Source organism: Aquarana catesbeiana, linkage group LG06 (assembly GCF_042186555.1).
Source record: "Aquarana catesbeiana isolate 2022-GZ linkage group LG06, ASM4218655v1, whole genome shotgun sequence".
In the NCBI taxonomy this organism is placed as follows: Eukaryota; Metazoa; Chordata; class Amphibia; order Anura; family Ranidae; genus Aquarana; species Aquarana catesbeiana.
In genome coordinates this window covers 86,819,389-86,839,091 of record NC_133329.1, presented here as the reverse complement: position 1 = coordinate 86,839,091, position 19,703 = coordinate 86,819,389, and the positions used below count along the sequence as shown (strand labels likewise).

General features: G+C 41.3%; 2 protein-coding genes across 3 annotated transcripts in view; one reads left to right on the top strand and one right to left on the bottom strand.

Annotated features, from left to right (window-relative positions):
• Positions 1 to 19,703, bottom strand: part of SLC5A10 (solute carrier family 5 member 10) — a 250,214-nt gene that overhangs the window by 168,118 nt on the left and 62,393 nt on the right. The window lies entirely within an intron of this gene.
• Positions 1 to 19,703, top strand: part of FAM83G (family with sequence similarity 83 member G) — a 99,014-nt gene that overhangs the window by 64,370 nt on the left and 14,941 nt on the right. Inside the window, exons 3-4 of the mRNA XM_073636392.1 lie at positions 8,532 to 8,656; positions 16,290 to 17,916. Of these exons, the coding sequence (XP_073492493.1) occupies positions 8,532 to 8,656; positions 16,290 to 17,916 (1,752 nt within the window). The remainder of the gene's footprint in view (positions 1 to 8,531; positions 8,657 to 16,289; positions 17,917 to 19,703) is intronic.

The window sequence follows — 19,703 nt, the reverse complement described above, 5'->3', positions numbered from 1 at the left end:
AAGCCATGTGGGGGACACAGAAAACATGGAAGAAGGTGCTCTGGTCAGATGAGACCATAATTTTTACTTTTTGGCCTAAAGGCAAAACCCTATGTGTGTGGCAGAAAACTAGCACTGCACATCACTCTGAACACACCATCCCCACTGTGAAACATGGTGGCAGTGGCAGCATCATGTTGTGGGATGCTTTTCTTCAGCAGGGAAAGGGAAGATGGTCACAGTTGATGGGAAGATAGATGGAGCCACAGGGCACTCTTAGAAGAAAACCTGTTAGTCTGCAAAAGACTTGAGACTGGGGCGGAGGTTCACCTTCCAGCAGGACAACAACCCTAAACATACAGCCAGAGCTACAATGGAATGGTTTAGATCAAAGCATATTCATGCTGTTCACAGACGCTCCCCCATCCAATCTGACAGAGCTTGAGCTATGTTGAAAAGAAGAACGGGCACAAATGTCACTCTCCTAGATGTGCAAAGCTGGTAGAGACATCCTCAAAAAGACTTGTAGCTGTAATTGCAGTGAAAGGTGGTTCTACAAAGTATTGACTCAGGGGGACTGAATACAAATGCATGCCACACTTTTCAGATATATATTTGTAAAAAAAAATGTTGAAAACCATTTATCATTTTCCTTCCACTTTACAATTATGTGCCACTTTGTGTTAGTCTCACAAATAAAATCCCAATAAAATACATTTACGTTTTTGGTTGTAACATGACAAAATGTGGAAAATTTTAAGAGGTATGAATACTTTTTCAAGGTAATGGAATTAAAAAAAAATTATAATTTTTTTTCATTGTAAAAATGAAGTTCCACCCAAGCACAAGCACCCAAGTTCCATACCCCCCTCCCATGAAAAAAATCGAGGCTTCCCTACCCCCACGTATACGTACATGCAAACGTAAATGCACGTGTTGGGGCGCCTACGCTTGAAAACGTTGATTGCAGTACACATTACATATCGCTGTGCACGCCGGAATGAGAGCAACAATTCTAGCACCAGACCTCCTTCATAAGGCTAAATAGAGCTTTGTTAGAAAAAACTGGCTCTTAACTTTTATACCTGGCTCTTAGATTTAAAGCAAATTTGTTAAGCCCTGTTATAGACCTTATTTGTTAATTGGGTCCTATGTCTCTTGTTATTACCTTTTTGGATTATGCGTGCTATTCATCTGTTAGTCTTTTGGGGGAATTGATCAAAACTGGAGCAGACAGAATCTGGAGCAGTTTTGCATGGCAACCAATCAGCTTCTATCTTTAGTTTGTTCAATTAGGCTTTGAAAATGAATGATAGAAGCCGATTGGCTGCCATGCACAACTGCTCCAGATTCTGTCTGCTGCAGTTTTGATCTCGAACTCCCTCTCCCTCCCATTTAACTGTCTGCTCTGGTTCCACTGGTGATATTGGACATCCTTCATCCAGGAAATAAAACCTGCTCTGTCTGACTTGCTACAGCTTCTAATGCACACTGTGAAAAGCTCATTGTGTGCAGTGTAAGCAATTTCAGGAAGTGAGCCTGTACAAGACTGAAGACAGAACTAATCTCCAATATGGTCGATCGCACATTGTATGTGCGCCAGAACGTTTCGTGTGCATTACTTTTTTTTTGGTCTGTTGGAATTGTTTCCTATGCAGAGCAAGGATCTGGGAGAAGAAAAGTAGATTCTTCAGGATAATAATTCTGCTAAAAAAGAGATTTATGGTGGCTGTAAATCGACGCGCCTTTGTTTTTCCAAATAACTGTGCCTGGCAACCCACAAAGACCATAAGAACAATAAAATTGTCTTCACCGTCACATGTGCAGAAAGCGTACAAAGAACAAGATCGTGTCCTACTTTGTATTATATGTCAAGTTCGTAGCTGGAGAACAAGGTGGACGCCCAATAAAATTATTATTTCAGTTACTTGTATAGTGCCGTCAATTTACGCAGCGCTTTTACATATATATTATACATTCACATCAGTCCCTACGCTCAAGGAGCTTACAATCTAAGGTCCCTAACTCACATTCATACATACACATACTAGGGCCAATTTAGACAGGCTCCAATTAACCTACCAGCATGTCTTTGGAATGTGGGAGGAATCCGGAGTACCCGGAGGAAACCCACGCAGGGCACAGGGAGAACATGCAAACTCCGGGCAGGTAGTGTCGTGGTTGGGATTCAAACCAGCAAACCTTTTTACTACTAGGCGAAAGTGCTACCCACTACACCAATAAAATCATTCTTTTACCATATATTTCACTTAATTCTCCAGATAGTGAATTGAAAATTGGTCACAAAAATTAAGGTTTTTACTCCATATCATTGATAGCTACAATGATTATATAACCCAGTGATAATTTTTTAAAGAATACAGTTTTTCTGTGTTCACGGCAAAAGTTACCCTCAAGGTGATCCACCGTAATGGCACCCAACTGCATACGCAGCCCATTCACCAGTGTGCATTACTCGGAGGGCCCGTTCACACCATATGCATTGGATTGAGTTTGGCCATTTTGGACAACATAGTTCTGAAGCCTAAAGAAAGCAATTTGTCTTCTGTCCTATTTACGTTCTCAAAAATGCGCTGCACCAGTAAAACTGCCATCATGGCTGCTTCCAATATATATTCTGCCTTCTAGTCTTCTGCAGTTGCATAATTGAGCCGATTCTATCTAGTCTTATAAATATTCTGCCTTGGTTATGGATAGAGTGGTGAATGGCTAGACCAGCTGTTGAGGTTTTAATGCTGTCTTTGTCCATGCTAAAGAGATTTTACCCTCTTTAGTTGCCCTGATGACCATTTTCACTGGGACCGATAGTGAAGTCTTTACTGTTTTGAGGGCGAGGTGTCCGTGACATCTCCAGAAATGTGAAGATTAATAATAACTCTGTAGCCAGAGGGGACGCTGTATTACGCAGGGCCACTCTGGTTTCAGGTCTGGTTACATTATTATGACATCACATTTCGATCGCATGTTGACTCTTCCTGGGCTACAGTAACAAGCTTGCATGTGTCTACAGCAGCTGCTTCTCACCCAACACAGGGCTACAGTGTTCTACGTATCGCGTTGCAGAGTTCTGTAAATAGATCTTTCTTTATTGCAGTTTAAAGCTGGGATCATTTATGCATTCTCTGTAACCCCATTGTCTACCAATATGACTCATCTCTCCAGTGTGGAATGGATAATGGGTGGATAGGTCAAGAGAGGGTGTCCTACCTATGTTTATACTGATAATTTGTCTTGCTCAACAATTGACGCAATTAACTGTAGGAGGTCTGCCAAACTTTGCAGAGCTCCACTCTAATGCCGCGTACACAGGAGCGAACTTTACGGCAGACTTTGCCCGGCGGACTGGATTTCGTCAGACAATTCGATCGTGTGTGGGCTCCAGCGGACTTTGTTTTCTCAAAAGTTGGACGGACTTAGATTTGAAACATGTTTTAAATCAATCCGTCGAAATCGAGTCCTGTCGAAAAGTCCGCTCGTCTGTATGCTAGTTCGGCGGACAAAAAGCCACGCTGGCGCAGCTATTGGCTACTGGCTATGAACTTCCTTGTTTTAGTCCGGTCGTACATCATCACGTATGAATTTGATGGACTTTGGTGGATTGTGTGTAGGCAAGTCCGTTCATTCAGAAAGTCCGTCGTAAAGTCTGTCAAAGTCCGCCGGGCAAAGTCTGCCGTAAAGTCCGCTCGTGTGTACGCGGCATAAGTGGTCATCTTGGTTGCGATGAAGGTGCTCATGAAGCAGGAAGTCAAAAGTAAAACCGGCCCAATGTATAAAGGGGAAAAAAAGATGATTCTATATATACTTACCTGTTTTTTGTCTTTAAAACTCATCTGCGTTGCTGATCCCTGGGTGTCTCCAATGCCATGCTGCTGTTCCTCTCGTCTCTTCTTACATCACCACAGGATATACAAGCCAGCTATAGGAACCATTGCATTCGGGGGGGGGAGCAGGATTTTTGACACACCTAAAGCACCAAATACCTGCAACGGTAGGGTAGATCAGCAAGGCGTTGGCGTTTTTAATACCCAGACCTCCGGCCCCCAGTATATAGCATCTTTTTTTTACTGGCTGGATTCATTTTACTTTCAGGCCTATAGTGCAACGTGACAAAACAGACCAGCTGTTAAAAATTCACTCTTATGTGAACCAGTGGGGAATATGTCAGCAGTTCCTAAACGCACTGTTTGGAGTAGAAAGTACTTTTTTTTTTTTTCTTGCCACAGGTATGATACCCTTGCTGCTGAATTCCATTGTGTGACCTAAGGTCTTGGCAAAAGATCACATGGTCTGTGGCTGTCAACAGCACTGTGAGTGTTTGCATCATTTAGAGAATGCAAGGAGCTTATTATTTTTAGCTAGGCAACCCCTATTAGCAAGGTAAACTCTACTCTACTCTACTAAAGTTGTCCCTTCATGGCTGGCTGAACTTTTTCTGATTCCTCCTGAATCGGCCCACATTCGAGGTGTGGGTCGTCCTCTTGTCATCACCCAGCTTGACAAAAGTCCCTTTTTCAATTGGCCGAACAGTGACTACATCCAATCAGATGACGTCACTGTTTGGATATTCAGCAGCCGCAGGTTCCGCCGCCTGTTGAATACAATAGCCGTCAGGGACGAGTCCTTCATCCACGCTGTTTAGCAAGGATGGGGGAAGCTATTTATTTTTCTCGTTTAGCCTATAAGGCTGATCGAGAGAAATCGAAAAGCGTGTACGGCTAGCTTAAGCTGGAAGCAAAGGCTGCATATGTAACCTGTATGGCTGCCTGCGCATTTAATTTATAATTACAGTTCTCCTTTAAATTCTCTGAATATGATTGTGTAATCCGTGTTACTGATAGAAGAGCTGAGAATTTGTACCCGGACTAATATGACAGCCCATGACTGACCTCTGTTTGAAAAATGTGATTGATATTCTTTGTACCAGTATGAGAGCTGGGAGGTGTAGGCCCACGCCTCATCTACGCTTGGGTGGGCTTTTCACATATACTTGTAACTTGCCTGCTCGCAAATCTATGGCCAGTGGCAAAGTATTAAAGCGTCTCTTTTGGGATAATCAAGCTCTGAATAAAAGATGTTGCTGAAAATAAAATTCTAAATGCGCACCTCACTTCCTGCCTGTGCCACCAAATGCCACTGTAAGAAGAAAAATGAATGCCCAAAAACTAATAAGGTTCCAACACTTCTGGGAATGTCATATTCCTGGTCCCCCGCTGCATTCCATGGTTACTTTTGCTTACCCTCTAAATCACAGCTGTGTCTTGTAGTAATGTAGGGGTCAGCAGGGGAAACCACTGAACAAAAATGGGGACCAGGAACCTGACCCTTATGATATTTTTCAGATTCTGAATGGTCTTCAGCTGTCGTTTCTCCAGTATTAAAGCATTCAGTGGCGTGGACCTTTTTTTTCAGAGACGTCTTTCATCCACAGTTTGATTTTGGCAAAAGATTCTCTTAAAAGTGGCCTTCACAGACCACCAACACTATTATTTAGTGATTTTACATCTTTTTGTCCAATTCCAGTTTGGGAGATTTTATAGAGTCCCATGGCTAGTGTCTGCTACTCCATGTTGAAACGTTAGTGGTCTAGAAAATCCCTAGATGACAAATCTTGTGTTTTTATTCTTTTTTTTCCTTTGTAATCTTTTTTTAATTCCTGCAAATTATGCTATTTGACATGTATACAAATGGCACAGAAAAATGCATTAAAAAAATTGAGCATCCACAGACTAATAAAATTAATTGAGCAGCCGGACAGATGTCTGCACTTATTTTCCTAACTAAACTGCCAAAAAATATTGGATCTGTATGTCTGTCATCCTCTATTATGAAAGAAGTATGAGGTTAGGAAATCGTAGAACCTTCTCCTTTTTAAGAGGACTTCTTCAACTCTCTCCTCCCTTCCTCTTTCACTTAGCTGTATGAAAAGAAAGGACTAAAATAGTTCTTTATCCTTATTAATATCTTTATTCACACACTTCCCCATAACAACCACACTTGCATTGTTCAGGTGCTTATAAGCACCACAATACAAACTCCTATATTTTTAAAACTTCTTCTAGTGCATCCCACATCAATACCACAGCTCTGATACCGTTACTTCCTGTATCTCCGAGCGTGATGACGTCATCCAGCAAGCCCCGTGCTTACACGTTTCGTCACTGGGCCATGTTACTTCCTCGGGGGAACATAAGCGTTTGTATTGTGGTACTCATAAGCACCTGAACAATGTGTGTTTTTTATGGGGAAGTGTGTGCATAAAGATATTAATATGGATAAAGCACTATTTTTTTATTTTACAGTTTATCCATGTTGTTTACATTATTTTTTAATCTATATTACAGGCATGCATATAGCATCAGCAATTTACTCAGCGCTTTACATACTGTATTTTCACACCAGTCCCTGTCCTAATGGAGCTTACAATCTGTGGTCCCCATCTCACATGCATACATACACATACTAGGGTCAAACCTTACAAGAGCAAATCAACATACTGGAATGTTTTTTGAGTGTGGAAGGAAAGTGGAGTGAGCCCACATCAAAACATGAAGAAAAAAAAGACCCTGCAGCTGTCTTTCTGTTCAATCTAGCAGACAGTGGTGATCCACATACAGAAAAGAACGAGACAGCAGCAACCTAAGGCTTTAAACTTTCACAGTTATTTTTAGAAAACAATATAAAATGGCAATTGTACTTGGCCAAAAGGACAGTTCACATGTCCAACACCCGTGGCCAGCAGCAGGGCCACACATTTCTTAAAGCAGAGGCCCCAGAGAACAAAATGGTGGGTGCCGAAATCCCCTATGTCAGGCATTATCCACGCAGCGGTTCCCAAAACCACAACCTGTTCCGAAAAAATACACTTTAATGCATAAAAACACAATATAGTACCCAATTTTTTTGTAGAATATAAAATGTGATCTCGCGCCAAGCAAAAAGACACCAAACTCAAAAACCGTACATTATATTATTCATAGGCAACGCTTTAAAAACCCCTACAAGTTACCACCTAATGCCGCGTAACTTAACGGCAGACTTTGCCCGGCGGACTTTGACGTACTTTACGACGAACTTTCTGAATGAACGGACTTGCCTACACACAATCCACCAAAGTCCATCGAATTCGTATGTGATGACGTACGACCGGACTAAAATAAGGAAGTTCATAGCCAGTAGCCAATAGCTGCCCTAGCGTGGCTTTTTGTCCGTCGAACTAGCATACAGACGAGCTGACTTTTCGACCGGACTCGATTTCGACGGATTGATTTAAAACCTGTTTCAAATCTAAGTCCATCCAACTTTTGAGAAAACAAAGTCCGCTGGAGCCCACACACGATTGAATTGTCTGACAAAATCCCGTCCGCCGGGCAAAGTCTGCCGTAAAGTCCGCTCGTGTGTACGCGGCATTAGAGCTACACAGGAGTTACACAGGTCTAGTGCTAGAATTGGTGATCTCAATCTGACGTTGACACCTTACATGTGTGATGCAATTGCTGTCCACATACTGACACGGGACTGGTGCGTAGATTCGCCTTTGCGCGTCAGGGGATTTTTTTTTTTTTATTTTATCTTCATTTTTACACATTACTGTTTAAATTTTTTTTAATCACTTTTACTGCTATCACAAGGAATGCAAACATCCCCTGCAACAGGTCCTGCTTACTGAGATATCTGGGGACTATCAGACCCCCAGATCTCTCCCCTTCTCATAAAAGCTTTGGATCCTACCAAGATCGGTATGATCCGATGGATAAAGCACTATTTTAGTCCTTTCTTTGCATACGGCTGAGTGGAGGAGGAGAGAGAGTTGGAAAAGTCATCTTAAGGGAGACAGTTCTGCGATTTTCTAGAACATCTATTAACTTGTGGCAAAGTTTGAAAAGAGGCTGGTGACCGCTGAAGTGACATTGTGGTGTAGCGCATGTTCATTTAAAGAGGACATGAGCCTTTTTTGACCATATATTAATTGTAGGGTCAATTGCTTCATGTGAGAGCACAACTGGTGATGGTATGAGCACGGTGGTGACAAGAATTATAATTTTGAAGGTTCACGGGTGGAAAGTGAATAATATAATATTGAACTCGTATATAAGAGCCTTACATAGATTGTTCATGTTTTATTTCAGATTTATGGTTTGGTTATATTCAAATGTTTGTGTATAACTTAGCGCTGCACTATTTGGTATTTTAATTTTAGGTTTACACTAATACGGGAGCGTAAAAAAGTGTCAGCAGCTATAGAGCATATATTTTGATATTTGTACAGATAGCAGCTCACAAGATGCACTTTATTATATGAAGTTAGAACTTCTTGTTATACTACGTCACTGCCTCTTTGGTATTGTCAAAGATGTGTTTTATGGACACAATACGTTCCACATTCTGAATTGAGGGCTTGGGCACATAGTTTGTGTAAATATGAACATCCATTGTTTAAAAGATTATGGTGGAGGACAATAGTCCTGTGTTCTGGCTTGTTGTCTGGGAAACCAAATAGTAAAACATTTTTTGTTTTTTTTTTTCTTCTGCAGAATCTAAGGGTCCGGACTCTAGGTGGCCCAGAGTTCTACACCCGTTTCTCCACCAAGTTTAAAGGATGCCTGTCACAGAAATTCATGTTTGTAGATGGAGACAAAGCAGCTTGCGGATCTTACAGGTAATGGCAAAAAAAAAAATGAAAAATTTAGCTGGGGTAGGAGCAATCGTACAACTTGTCTTACTACATTTGGGAACACCCCAAAAAATTATAGCGATGAGGTGGCAGCTTGCAAGATTTTTTAAATTTTTTTTATTGCATCTGGGAACCATAGTTCCAGCATTCAGTCCCACTGCTTGCTGCCTGTCAAAGTCTGTAATGGTCTGAAAGCTGCAGCGGCTTGTCAGAGCTGGACGCTGTACTGAGTGGTACCAATGTCTAGAGCCATATGCTCCCAGGGACAGATGCCCAGAATTCAAGTAGTCTGCCTTCCGGACATTTGTCCCTGGGCGCTAGTTAGTACCTCCTGGTACAACGTCAAGCTGCAACAGCTTCCAGCCTCTTGTAGACTTTTGCAGACCAGTGGGACTGTATAGTGCACCTGTGCCTTCCATCCACATGAAATCACTGGAATCCCAGGCAGAGGGGCTAAATGCCCAGTGTGTAGTAGGCATTAGTAGTAAGAAAAGAACGGCTGCACACCACATGAACGTTCCAACGATTTTATTCTAAAAGATAGCAAATAACACCTAACAAAGACAGAGTGTCCGAAACCAGGAGGTGACGCGTGCGTCTCACACTGACCTCAGTGCTTTTTCAAGGGGTTTGAAGAAGCACTGAGGTCAGTGTGAAACGCACGCGTCACCTCCTGGATTCAGACACTCTTGTCTTTGTTGGCTGTTATTTGCTATTTTTTGGAATAAAATTGTTAGAACGTTCCTGTGGTGTGCAGCCCTTCTTTTCTTCCTATTGATCATCGGTGGTGGGCCGTGGCTTGCACCCAGCGCATTCGGACTGTAGTGACCGCTCGCCTGGAGCAGCATCTTCCTTGTTTGAAAAGGCATTAATAGTGTTTTGAATTCTGCAGGACCACAAGATGGACAGGCTCTGAGGGTAAAGTAGCAGTGGGGATTTGAACAACTAGTGACATGGTACAACCCCAGTTCCAAAAAAGTTGGGATGTTGTGTAACATCTACATAAAAACAGAATGCAATGATTTGCAAATCTCATAAACCCATATTTTATTCACTAAAGAAAATACAAAACAAATCAAATGTTTAAACTGCGAAGATGTACCATTTTAAGAAAGAAATAAGGTAATTTTGAATTTGATGGCAGCAACATGTCTCAAAGTTGGGACAGAGCCATATTTACTGCGGTGTATCATCCCGTTCTTTTTAGCACTCCGCCAGTTGCTGGAGTTTTTGGAGAGGAATGTTGTCTCATTCTTGCCTGATCTGGAATTCTAACTGTTCAACAGTCCTGGGTCATCTTTGTCGTATTTTTTGTTTCAAGATGTGCCAAATATTTTTGTTTGAAAGACCTGGAGTGCAGGTAGGCCAGTTAAGCACCCAGACTCTTCTACTACGAAGCCATGCTGTTGTCATAGTTGCAGTATGGTTAGCATTGTCCTGATAAAATATAAAAGGCCTTTCCTGAAAAAGACTTTTTTTTTTTTTTTGGATGGAAGCATATGCTGCTTTAAACCCTGGATGTATCTTTCAGCATTGATGGTGCCTTTCCAGATTTGCAAGCTGCCCATTCCTTACACACTAATGCACCCCCATACCATCAGAGATGCAGGCTTTTGAACTGAATGCTGATAAGCCAGAAGGTCTCTTTCCTCTTTAGTCCGGAGGACACAGCCCTCATGGTTGCCAAAAAAGAATGACAAATTTCAATTCCTCTGACCACAAAACAGTTTTCCACTTTGCAACGGACCATTTTAAATGAACTTTGACCCAGAAAAGACGGCAGCGTTTCTGGATCGTGTTCAGATCTGGCTGCTTCTTTGCATGACAGAGTTTTAACTTGCATTTTTGGATGGCGCAACAAACTGTTCACAGATGGTGGATTTTTGGAAGTATTCCTGAGCCCGTGCAGCGATGTTCATCACAGAATCATGCATGTTTTTAATGCAGTGCCGTCTGAGGGCCTGAAGTTCACAGGCATCAAATTATGCGTTTTGACCTTGTCCCTTGAGCACAGAGATTTCTTCAGATTCTCAATCTTTTGATGATAGTTTGTACTGTACATCAAGGGTAGGGAACCTTAAAGAGGTGGGGATCTACCTGAACAAAATGGGAGAAGTCAAAGATCACTGGGCACAGTGTTGTTTCCTGCAGGAAAGCACTCGAAGTGTGGGTAAACCGCAGCGCATCAGTGTGAAAGCAGCCCTATAGTATTATCCCAGTGTATTGCTTCACACTGACCTAAAGATCTCTTCTTTCCTGCTGCTGGCACCACTCTGGAGACCACTAGATGGGATAAGAGGTGGAGTGCAGTTGGTGTCACTTTGCATGGGACAGGAGCCGGCACTACAGAGGAGGCATCGGCTCTTGCTTCCCTCTACAGCTCCAATTTTATAAGTAGTCCCTCTGCATTGCACTCTGATGCTCTGGGATGGCGGATTAGCAAGCCCAGACCGTGATCTACCAGTCACCTGTTCGGGACCTACTAGTAGATCACAATCTACAGGTTGCTGACCCCTGCTGTAGATTATATATTTAAAGTCTTTGCAATTTTAAGTTCAGCATTATAATGCCCCGTACACACGGTCGGACTTTGTTCGGACATTCCGACAACAAAATCCTAGGATTTTTTCCGACGGATGTTGGCTCAAACTTGTCTTGCATACACACGGTCACACAAAGTTGTCGGAAAATCTGATCGTTCTGAACGCGGGGACGTAAAACACGTACGTCGGGACTATAAACGGGGCAGTGGCCAATAGATTTCATCTCTTTATTTATTCTGAGCATGCGTGGCACTTTGTCCGTCGGATTTGTGTACACACGATCGGAATTTCCGACAACGGATTTTGTTGTCGGAAAATTTTATATCCTGCTCTCAAACTTTGCGTGTCAGAAAATCCGATGGAAAATGTGTGATGGAGCCTACATCACAAATTTTCCGTCGGAAAATCCGACCGTGTGTACGGGGCATAATTCTGAAATTGACCATTTTTAGATGCTGCTTTTCACAGATTGGTTGAACCTCTGCCGATCTTTACCTCTTAGACACTCTGACTCCCGAAGATGCTCTTTTTAGACCTAATCACATTACTGACCTGTTGCCAGTTAACCTAGTTAGTTGCAAAATGTTCCGCAAGCTCTTCCTTGTTAGTACCATTTACTTTGCCAGCTTTTTGTTGCCCTGTCCAAACATTTTGAGACGTGTTGCTGCCATCAATTTCAAAAGTTTTTTTTCCTTAAAACTGTACATTTTCTCAGTTTAAACATTTGATGCATTTTATTGTGAATAAAATATGGGTTTTTATGCAGATTTTACAGAATGTCTCGTCGTTTTTTTAGAATTGGGGTTGTATCACTATTTTATATGGATCAATGGCAACACTGGACAACAAATGTTTTCTAAAATTTTGCTGCCTTTTAAAACTTTTGGTGATTATAATTAGGGCTGAAACAACTAATTGACATAATCCATTATGAAAATGGCTGTCAACTATTTTCATAATCGATTAGTTGGTCAGCCAGTTAGTTGGCCTACAAAATGCATTAATTGTTTACATATCAGGAAATACAGTGCATCACACATACAGCTCAGTACACCCTCCATACATGTCAGTAGGTGCCTGAGAACCTGTGAATGTGTGAGGAGCAATGCCTCGCTGTAGTCCTGGGCAGGAGAAGGCAGTGATTTAAAGTGATTATAAAAGCAGATTTTTTTTTTTTTTTTTTTTTTACCTTTTTAATGCATTCAGTGCATTAAGGTAAAAAGCCTTCTGTTACCAGCTTCCCCTGTATACTTACCTCATCCCAATCTCAATCTAGCGCCGTACCTGAGGGCAGCAGCACTGCTCTCTCTCCTGGCTCACAGGATCCGGATGCAGCAGCAGGAGCCATTGGCACCTACTGCTGTCAATCGCAGCCTGTGAGGCGGGAGCAGGGGACGGGGCCAAGCCGCGCACTGTGTGTGTCAACAGAAGCACACAGTACGGCTAGAGATCGAGCCTGCACAAGTACCCCCATAGCAAGCGTGGCACTCTGAAGGCAGGAAGAGCCAGAAGCGCCGGTGGGGGACCCCAGAAGAGGGGGATCGGGGCTGCCCTGTGCAAAACCATTGTACAGAGCAGGTAAGTATAACATGTTTGTTTTAAAAGAAAAAAATCAAATGTTTACAATCGCTTTAAGGGCTTTGTGCAAGGAAGATCAGCATCTGAACCCAGAGAAGCTGGAGGTTGATAGACTTAAGGTACTGTAATATAAGGCATTACAATTAAATTTAAAGTAAACGTTTACCAGTATTGTCCCTTTATTTTTAAAATGATTATATCCATGCAAAAAAGGTTCAGCCTTTAGTAATACTTTAATATAAAAGATTTGTATCCACCCTACATATAGCCTAATTCCTGACTCACATTTAAAATACTGTGTATATCGGCCTGTGTGTGTGTGTGTGTATATACATTGTGATCTTTATTCTAAGCAAAGAAAATCGTGATTCTCATTTTATCCAGGACCGTGCAGCTTGAATACACACTCTATATCTATATATAGATCGAGATACATATATAATATATCTCTGTGTGTGTGTGTGTATATATATATATATATATATAATCTATATCTATAGATAGATAGATAGATATAGTTATAGTGTGTGCATTCGAGCTGCACGATTCTGGATAAAATGAGAATCACGATTTTCTTTGCTTAGAATAAACATTACGATTCTCGCGGCGTTCACATTATACAAAAAAATGTGGCTAACTTTACTCTTTAGGTTTTTTTTTTTTTTTTTTTTTTTTTTTTTTTAAATTCATTGAAGTGTATTTTTTCCCCAAAAATTGCGTTTGAAAGACCGCTGCACAAATACAGTGTGACATAAAATATTGCAACAATCGCCATTTTATTCTCTAGGGTCTCTGCTAAAAAAAAAACGTGTTTGGGGGTCCTAAGTAAATACTGATTTGAACATGTAAGCAACAACTGTCAGAAAAAGGCTTGGTCTTTAAGTGGTTAAACTGACCTCATTTACAGACCGAAGTTCTTCCCTTTTTGATCTAAATTCTAAAAGAACTAAATGTTACAATGTTTCTCTTTATCTCCCAGCGATAATAGAGCTTCACAGTATAAATGATCCCCTTATAGTAGTGATTACCTGCTGTTTTTGTACTATAAAGGGATCATTTTGTGTTTTTTAACCCCATATTGCCAGGTGATACAAAAAGCATGCTGCTGCTGCTAAATGTCTTAGTTGACAGCAAACACAGGTAGCTTGTATCAAGCTACCTGCCTATGAGGGGGCAGTCTATCATGCATTATATTAAAATGCAGTCTTGTTTGAAAATCTGCAAAACAGTGTTTTTAGGGTTGTGTTTTTTTTTTTTTTTTACTTTTTTATTATTTAACCGCTTCAGCCCCGGAAGATTTGGCTGCTCAATGACCAGGCCATTTTTTGCGATTCGGCACTGCATCGCTTTAACTGACAATTGCGCGGTCGTGCAACGCTGTACCCAAACAAAATTGATGTCTTTTTTTTCCCCCACCAAATAGAGCTTTCTTTTGGTGGTAATTGATCGCTTCTGCGGTTTTTATTTCTTGCGCTATAAACAAAAGAAGAGCGACAGTTTTGAAAAAAACACTATTTTTTTACTTTTTGCTAAAATATCCCACGTTTATTATCAAAAACAGTTTAGGCCGATATGTATTCTTCATCATATTTTTGGTTAAAAAAAATCACAATAAGCGTATATTGATTTGCGCAAAAGTTATAGCGTCTACAAAATAGGGGATAGATTAATGACATTTTTATTATATATTTTTTTTTATACTAGTAATGGCAGCGATCTGCGATATTTATTTATTTAAATTTTTTTTAATCGGGACTGCGACATGGCGGACACATCGGACACTTTTGACACATTTTTTAAACCATTGACAGTTATACAGCGATTGGTGCTATAAAAATGCACTGAGTAAATGTCACTGGCAGGGAAGGGGTTAACACTAGGGGGTGATCAAGGGGTTAACTGTGTTCCCTATGTGTGTTTCTAACTGTGGGGAGATGGGACTGTCTAGGAGGAGAGAGAGATCGGTGTTCATACATAGTATTGCGGGAGCACGGTGGTCATTGTGCCCACCTGGGTCGGGCACACGCGGCGGGCTCGCGCCCCCCTAGTGGCCAAAAGACGAAGCAATTTAAGGTAACGTCGTTTCGCCCAGCCATGCCATTCTGCCGCAGTAAAACTGTGGCGGCTGGTCGGCAAACGGTTGAATAAAAATTTTGATCCCTGAGTCTTATGATATGTACCAGATTCAACCTCTAATAGTATATATATATCTCTTCTCTGTTATTTTTTCAGAGTGGATTATATATTTTGTTCCCTAACCGTATAGCTGATTAATTCTATATACCACTGCATATAGCTATTCAAGAATAAATATTTTTTTTTTATACTTTACATAATAACTAAATTATACACCACACTTTTTTGAGGTTTTTAATCGAAACAACAATCGGGCCAACCAATCGATTCTGAAAATAATCATTAGTTGCAGCCCTAATTATGATAGATCCCTTTTAAACAGAACCCAAAAAAATGTTTAGGAAGCAAAATCTCTGTTCAGCATCCTTTGGAACAGTATTGGGTATTTAGCATACCTCCCAACTTTTTGAGATGGGAACGAGGGACGCCTATTAGCAAAAATGTGTAGGCATAGGACACACCCTCTGCCACGCCCCTTAAAGCGGGGTTACAGCCGCAATTTTTTTTTTTTTTTTTAAAGTCAGCAGCTACAAACACTGTAGCTGCTGACTTTTAATAAGGACACTTACCTGTCAAGCAAGCCCACGATGTCATCCCCCCCCCCCCACACCCCATTCACCGCAATCTTAACGAAGGGAAACAGGCAGTGGAGCCTTGCGGCTTCACTGCCAGTTTCCTACTGCGCATGCGCGAGTCGCGCGCCACTTTGTGAATGGCCCTGTTGATTTCTGGGACGCACACGTGTCCCAGAAGACAACGGGGCAGCTCGCTGAAGAGGAGGAAGTGAAGGAACAGCGCCGCGGAATAGGAAGAGGCAGATTAGGAAGACTGCCTAACGGGGTTCTGGTAAGTAAAAAAAAATTTTTTTTTTTAAATGTTTTTTTATATATTTTTTTGAGAGTATTAATGTAATTTTTTATTTTAGGGTGGACCTCCGCTTTAAAGGAGAATTAAACAAAAATAATAGTTAAAGTGCTTTTTTACCACTTCTATGCATTTATATTCACTTTAGAATTTGAAAGGTTTTAGCACTAGGAATTACTTTTTGAAATTTTATATACAACTATATTAGCCAGACCAAAATGAGGGACAGAGAGGGACTTTGTTCCAAATTGGGGACAGTTGGGAGCTATGATTTAGGGATATGCAACAAATAGGCTATAACCTCATTGACCTTGAAAGTTGTCAGTGTATAAAATGGGCAGTCCTTGTTTTAAGGTTTTGTAAGACATCTTTAGCAAGCCTTATAGACCTGCTGTTCTCAAACTCAAACATTTGTTTCTGTACTTTTTAGTGACTGTATCTGCTTAGTAAAAACATGAAAGTTACTGATTTTATTTAACTTTTTTCATTCTTCACAGCTTCACCTGGTCGGCAGCAAGGATTGACCGAAACCTACTCACTGTTTTGTCTGGCCAAGTTGTGGAAACCTTTGATAGACAGTTCCAAGAACTCTACCTGCTTTCTAAGGGGGTCAGCCTTAAGAATGTTCAGATGGATAATGAGCCAGAGCCTGAACCAGTAATACAGCCAGCTGCACTACCAGCAGGCCAAATGGAAGCAATGGCCAGGAAAATGCATAATCCTAAATATGCTCTGGTGACCGTCAAGAGTGCTAGTGAGGCTGGCAAAGACACTAAAAAAGAAAGTGATGTAGTCAAGAAAATAGCCATCAAGCCACGAGGAGCTGCCCGAGAACAGCCAATGGATGAGCCCCAGCTTCACCCAGCTTTGCAAGACATGGAACGAGCTAACATGTTTGACTATCTGCCCACATGGGTAGAGCCAGAACCAGAGCCTGGAAATGAGATCTTAGGATACATCAATATCATTGATCCCAACATTAGGAATGCCCAACCCTCTCAGATGAACAGAATCAAGATTTGTGACACTTCCCAAGCTACAGCACAGTTTATGCAACAGGCCAAAGAGCTAGAAAGGCAAAAACAAGAGAACTCGGAGCATGATCATAATAACAGTGAGCCATCCAGTCAATCTAGCTACAATAAAGAACACCAACATAGTCCTATGGCAAACCCAGCCAGACAGACCAACCAAGACCAAACGGTGTCTGGTCACATCACTGTTTCTAGACAGGCCAGCCAAGAACAGAAAACCGGTCCTAGCTCTAGCAAGCCCAACCTATCTAGGCAGGCAAGCCAGGGCAGGGAATCTCAGGGTAGCAAGGATAATCCATCTATACAGAGAAACCAAGACCTGGGGTATGGGTCCAGACAGGCAAGCCTAGAGCAGAAACCTGTTGTTAGTGACATTGTGAATACTATATCCAATCTGATTAGTCTAGAGGAGTCTCTCCTAAATACTGAGATTATTAGTGTAGAACAGCCTAATAATGCAGATTCAGCAGGCCAGGAGAGTCCGGATGTAAATTCTTTACAAAAATCTGTTGAAGATATTGCAGCGCTAGCAGGTAATCATCACCTTTTGTCCCACAAGCCACCCCCAGTGCCAAAACCAAGAACGGTGCCTGTAACAGACTTCATCAGCATGAAAAACGCCCTCAATGCCAATTCGGGTAGAATAGCGACACCAACAGAAGAAATCCCTGCACCGTTCATCAACGGGGTTGAAGAAAGAGACACTGAACAAATTGACATTCTCATTGAAAACGAACCTGCTCCCAGTGAGCAAGACGAAGAGTCGAATCTGCTACAGGGGTTTGCTGGAGAGTATTCCTCCAGTGGTTCTGGTTCTTTACCCCAGTCCAATGCCTCCTCTATGTCTGAGGAATACTACCCATCTACAAGCTTACAAAGGAGGAGTTCTGACCGTATCCCCAATGGAGAGCGTCCATCTCTACAGCGCAAACTGAGTGACAGTCACATCAGCAGAGGGAGCTTTTCGAGCCCCCTCATCTCCCAAAATGGAAAGAGAAGGAACACACTAGAAGAGGAGCTGAAACGCGTTCTATCATCCAGTCAACCATTGCAAGGGAAAGACCGGGTTTTCTCTTTGGAAACTCCTCAGGTGTGTATAGATGTCAACAATCTTCCCACAGACCAATGTGACAAGTGAATAACAATTCTAAAAACAAATTGCTTGACTTTAGTATGAATTTTTTTTGCTGTTGAGTTTTATATTTCAGTCTTTGTAGACCAGTTTTACAACAGGAGCATATCACTACTATGCTTTGTTGGTAAAAGTTAGATACCCTGGACTCTACTGGTCAAGATACTTTTGTTCTGTGACATGTTTCAGCAAATAAAAAATAGCTGCTGCTTTTGGAATATTTGGTTTAATAAACCTATTCAGAGCCATGCATTTATATTGCAAGAGGAGAAACTTCTATATTAAAGAGAGGTTATATAAGAAAAGATTAGAGAGGTTGAAATGCATTTAAGCAGAACCAAAATGTCTAATTTGGTGGACCAAGACTAATACAAATCCTGTTTCTGATGATTTTTACACTTTTCAAAAGTCTTATTTACACTTTAAGAACATTTTTACTTTCACAGATTACATCCACACTTGCTACTGCCAGCCTTCTAGATGTCAGGGGTGTCCCACTCAGATCCTCAACTAATCGGCTGTTTTTCCTCATTAACAAAGAGCAAGCAAAATTATCAGCATCCATTGATTGCCACCACAAACTTGCTGCTTTTTAGAGTTGGGACTATATTTTTGCAGCTTGCATTGGAAGCCAGTGGGTTTTTGAACATGGGCTGTGACATCCAAAGTAAGCAGAATAGCTTTCACAAATATTGGCAAAATGTTTGCTGCTTAGGTACAATAACTAATTGGCGGGAGGTTTGTAAAAGATTCCCAATTCAAGGTCTGACTGGTGGAGGAAATGGGTAAAGAACCAAGGTGGGGCATGTGTTTTGTGACTTTAGCCAGTTTCACAGATATGAGTCTAAACTAGCTTACAACATGACTATCTCAACTTTGTCAGTAAAGCTCCAAATTCTGATTTATTTAAACAGCAATTTTGTTTAATTAAAGTGCAATGAAGGCATTCTAAAGTGACCTCTTGAGCATTCCTTAACCGATTTTTAGCACGCCTGCTTCTTATTGCAGCTTGATGAGTCAGTGCCCTAGTCTTTTACACTGCCAGATGTAAATACAGCAGCCCCATTTTTACTTTAGCCCTAAGAGGAATTCGATACCATCAAGCATATGGGGTTGAGCAAGTGTTTCTGTGTACAGGACGAATGCAATATAAAACTAGAACCAGTTTGCAGGTAGCCAAGCGTGTCAAAAAGTAGAACATTCTTATTAACTGGAGTGTATCCTTAAGCCAACATCAAGATATTAATGTTCCAACTTTGGGGATCCTGCTGTTATTTGGGCTGGAACGTTACTGGAGTTGAATCTTTGCCCTGCTTCTCTGCCTGTACACCGTGTTCTGATTACAATGTTTACCATGGCACAGTGATCCTTGTATCTCTGTACAATTTCATTGGTAGCTGTCAGATAACTTGTATATGCTTGTTTTTGCATGTTTCTCACTTAAATGGTGTTTCTTCTTGCAGTGTTGGTAGTTATAAAGAAAGGTTTGGAGATATTTATGTTGAGATTTTCTTTGCTGAATAGAGTGGAAAGACTATGTCTACTAAAATACGCGTCCGCAAACAAACCTTACTGAAGTTAACATAGTTTGCAGGCACTTCCTAGATACACCCTACATCTGGGCAATCCTAATCTACAAGTTTGAACACCTTTTGGTAAAGCTAAATGTCCCTTTCCTCTTCCTAACTATCTAATGATACATCACTAAAACTAGTGGCATCATTGGCCAATAGGAAGGGGTGTTG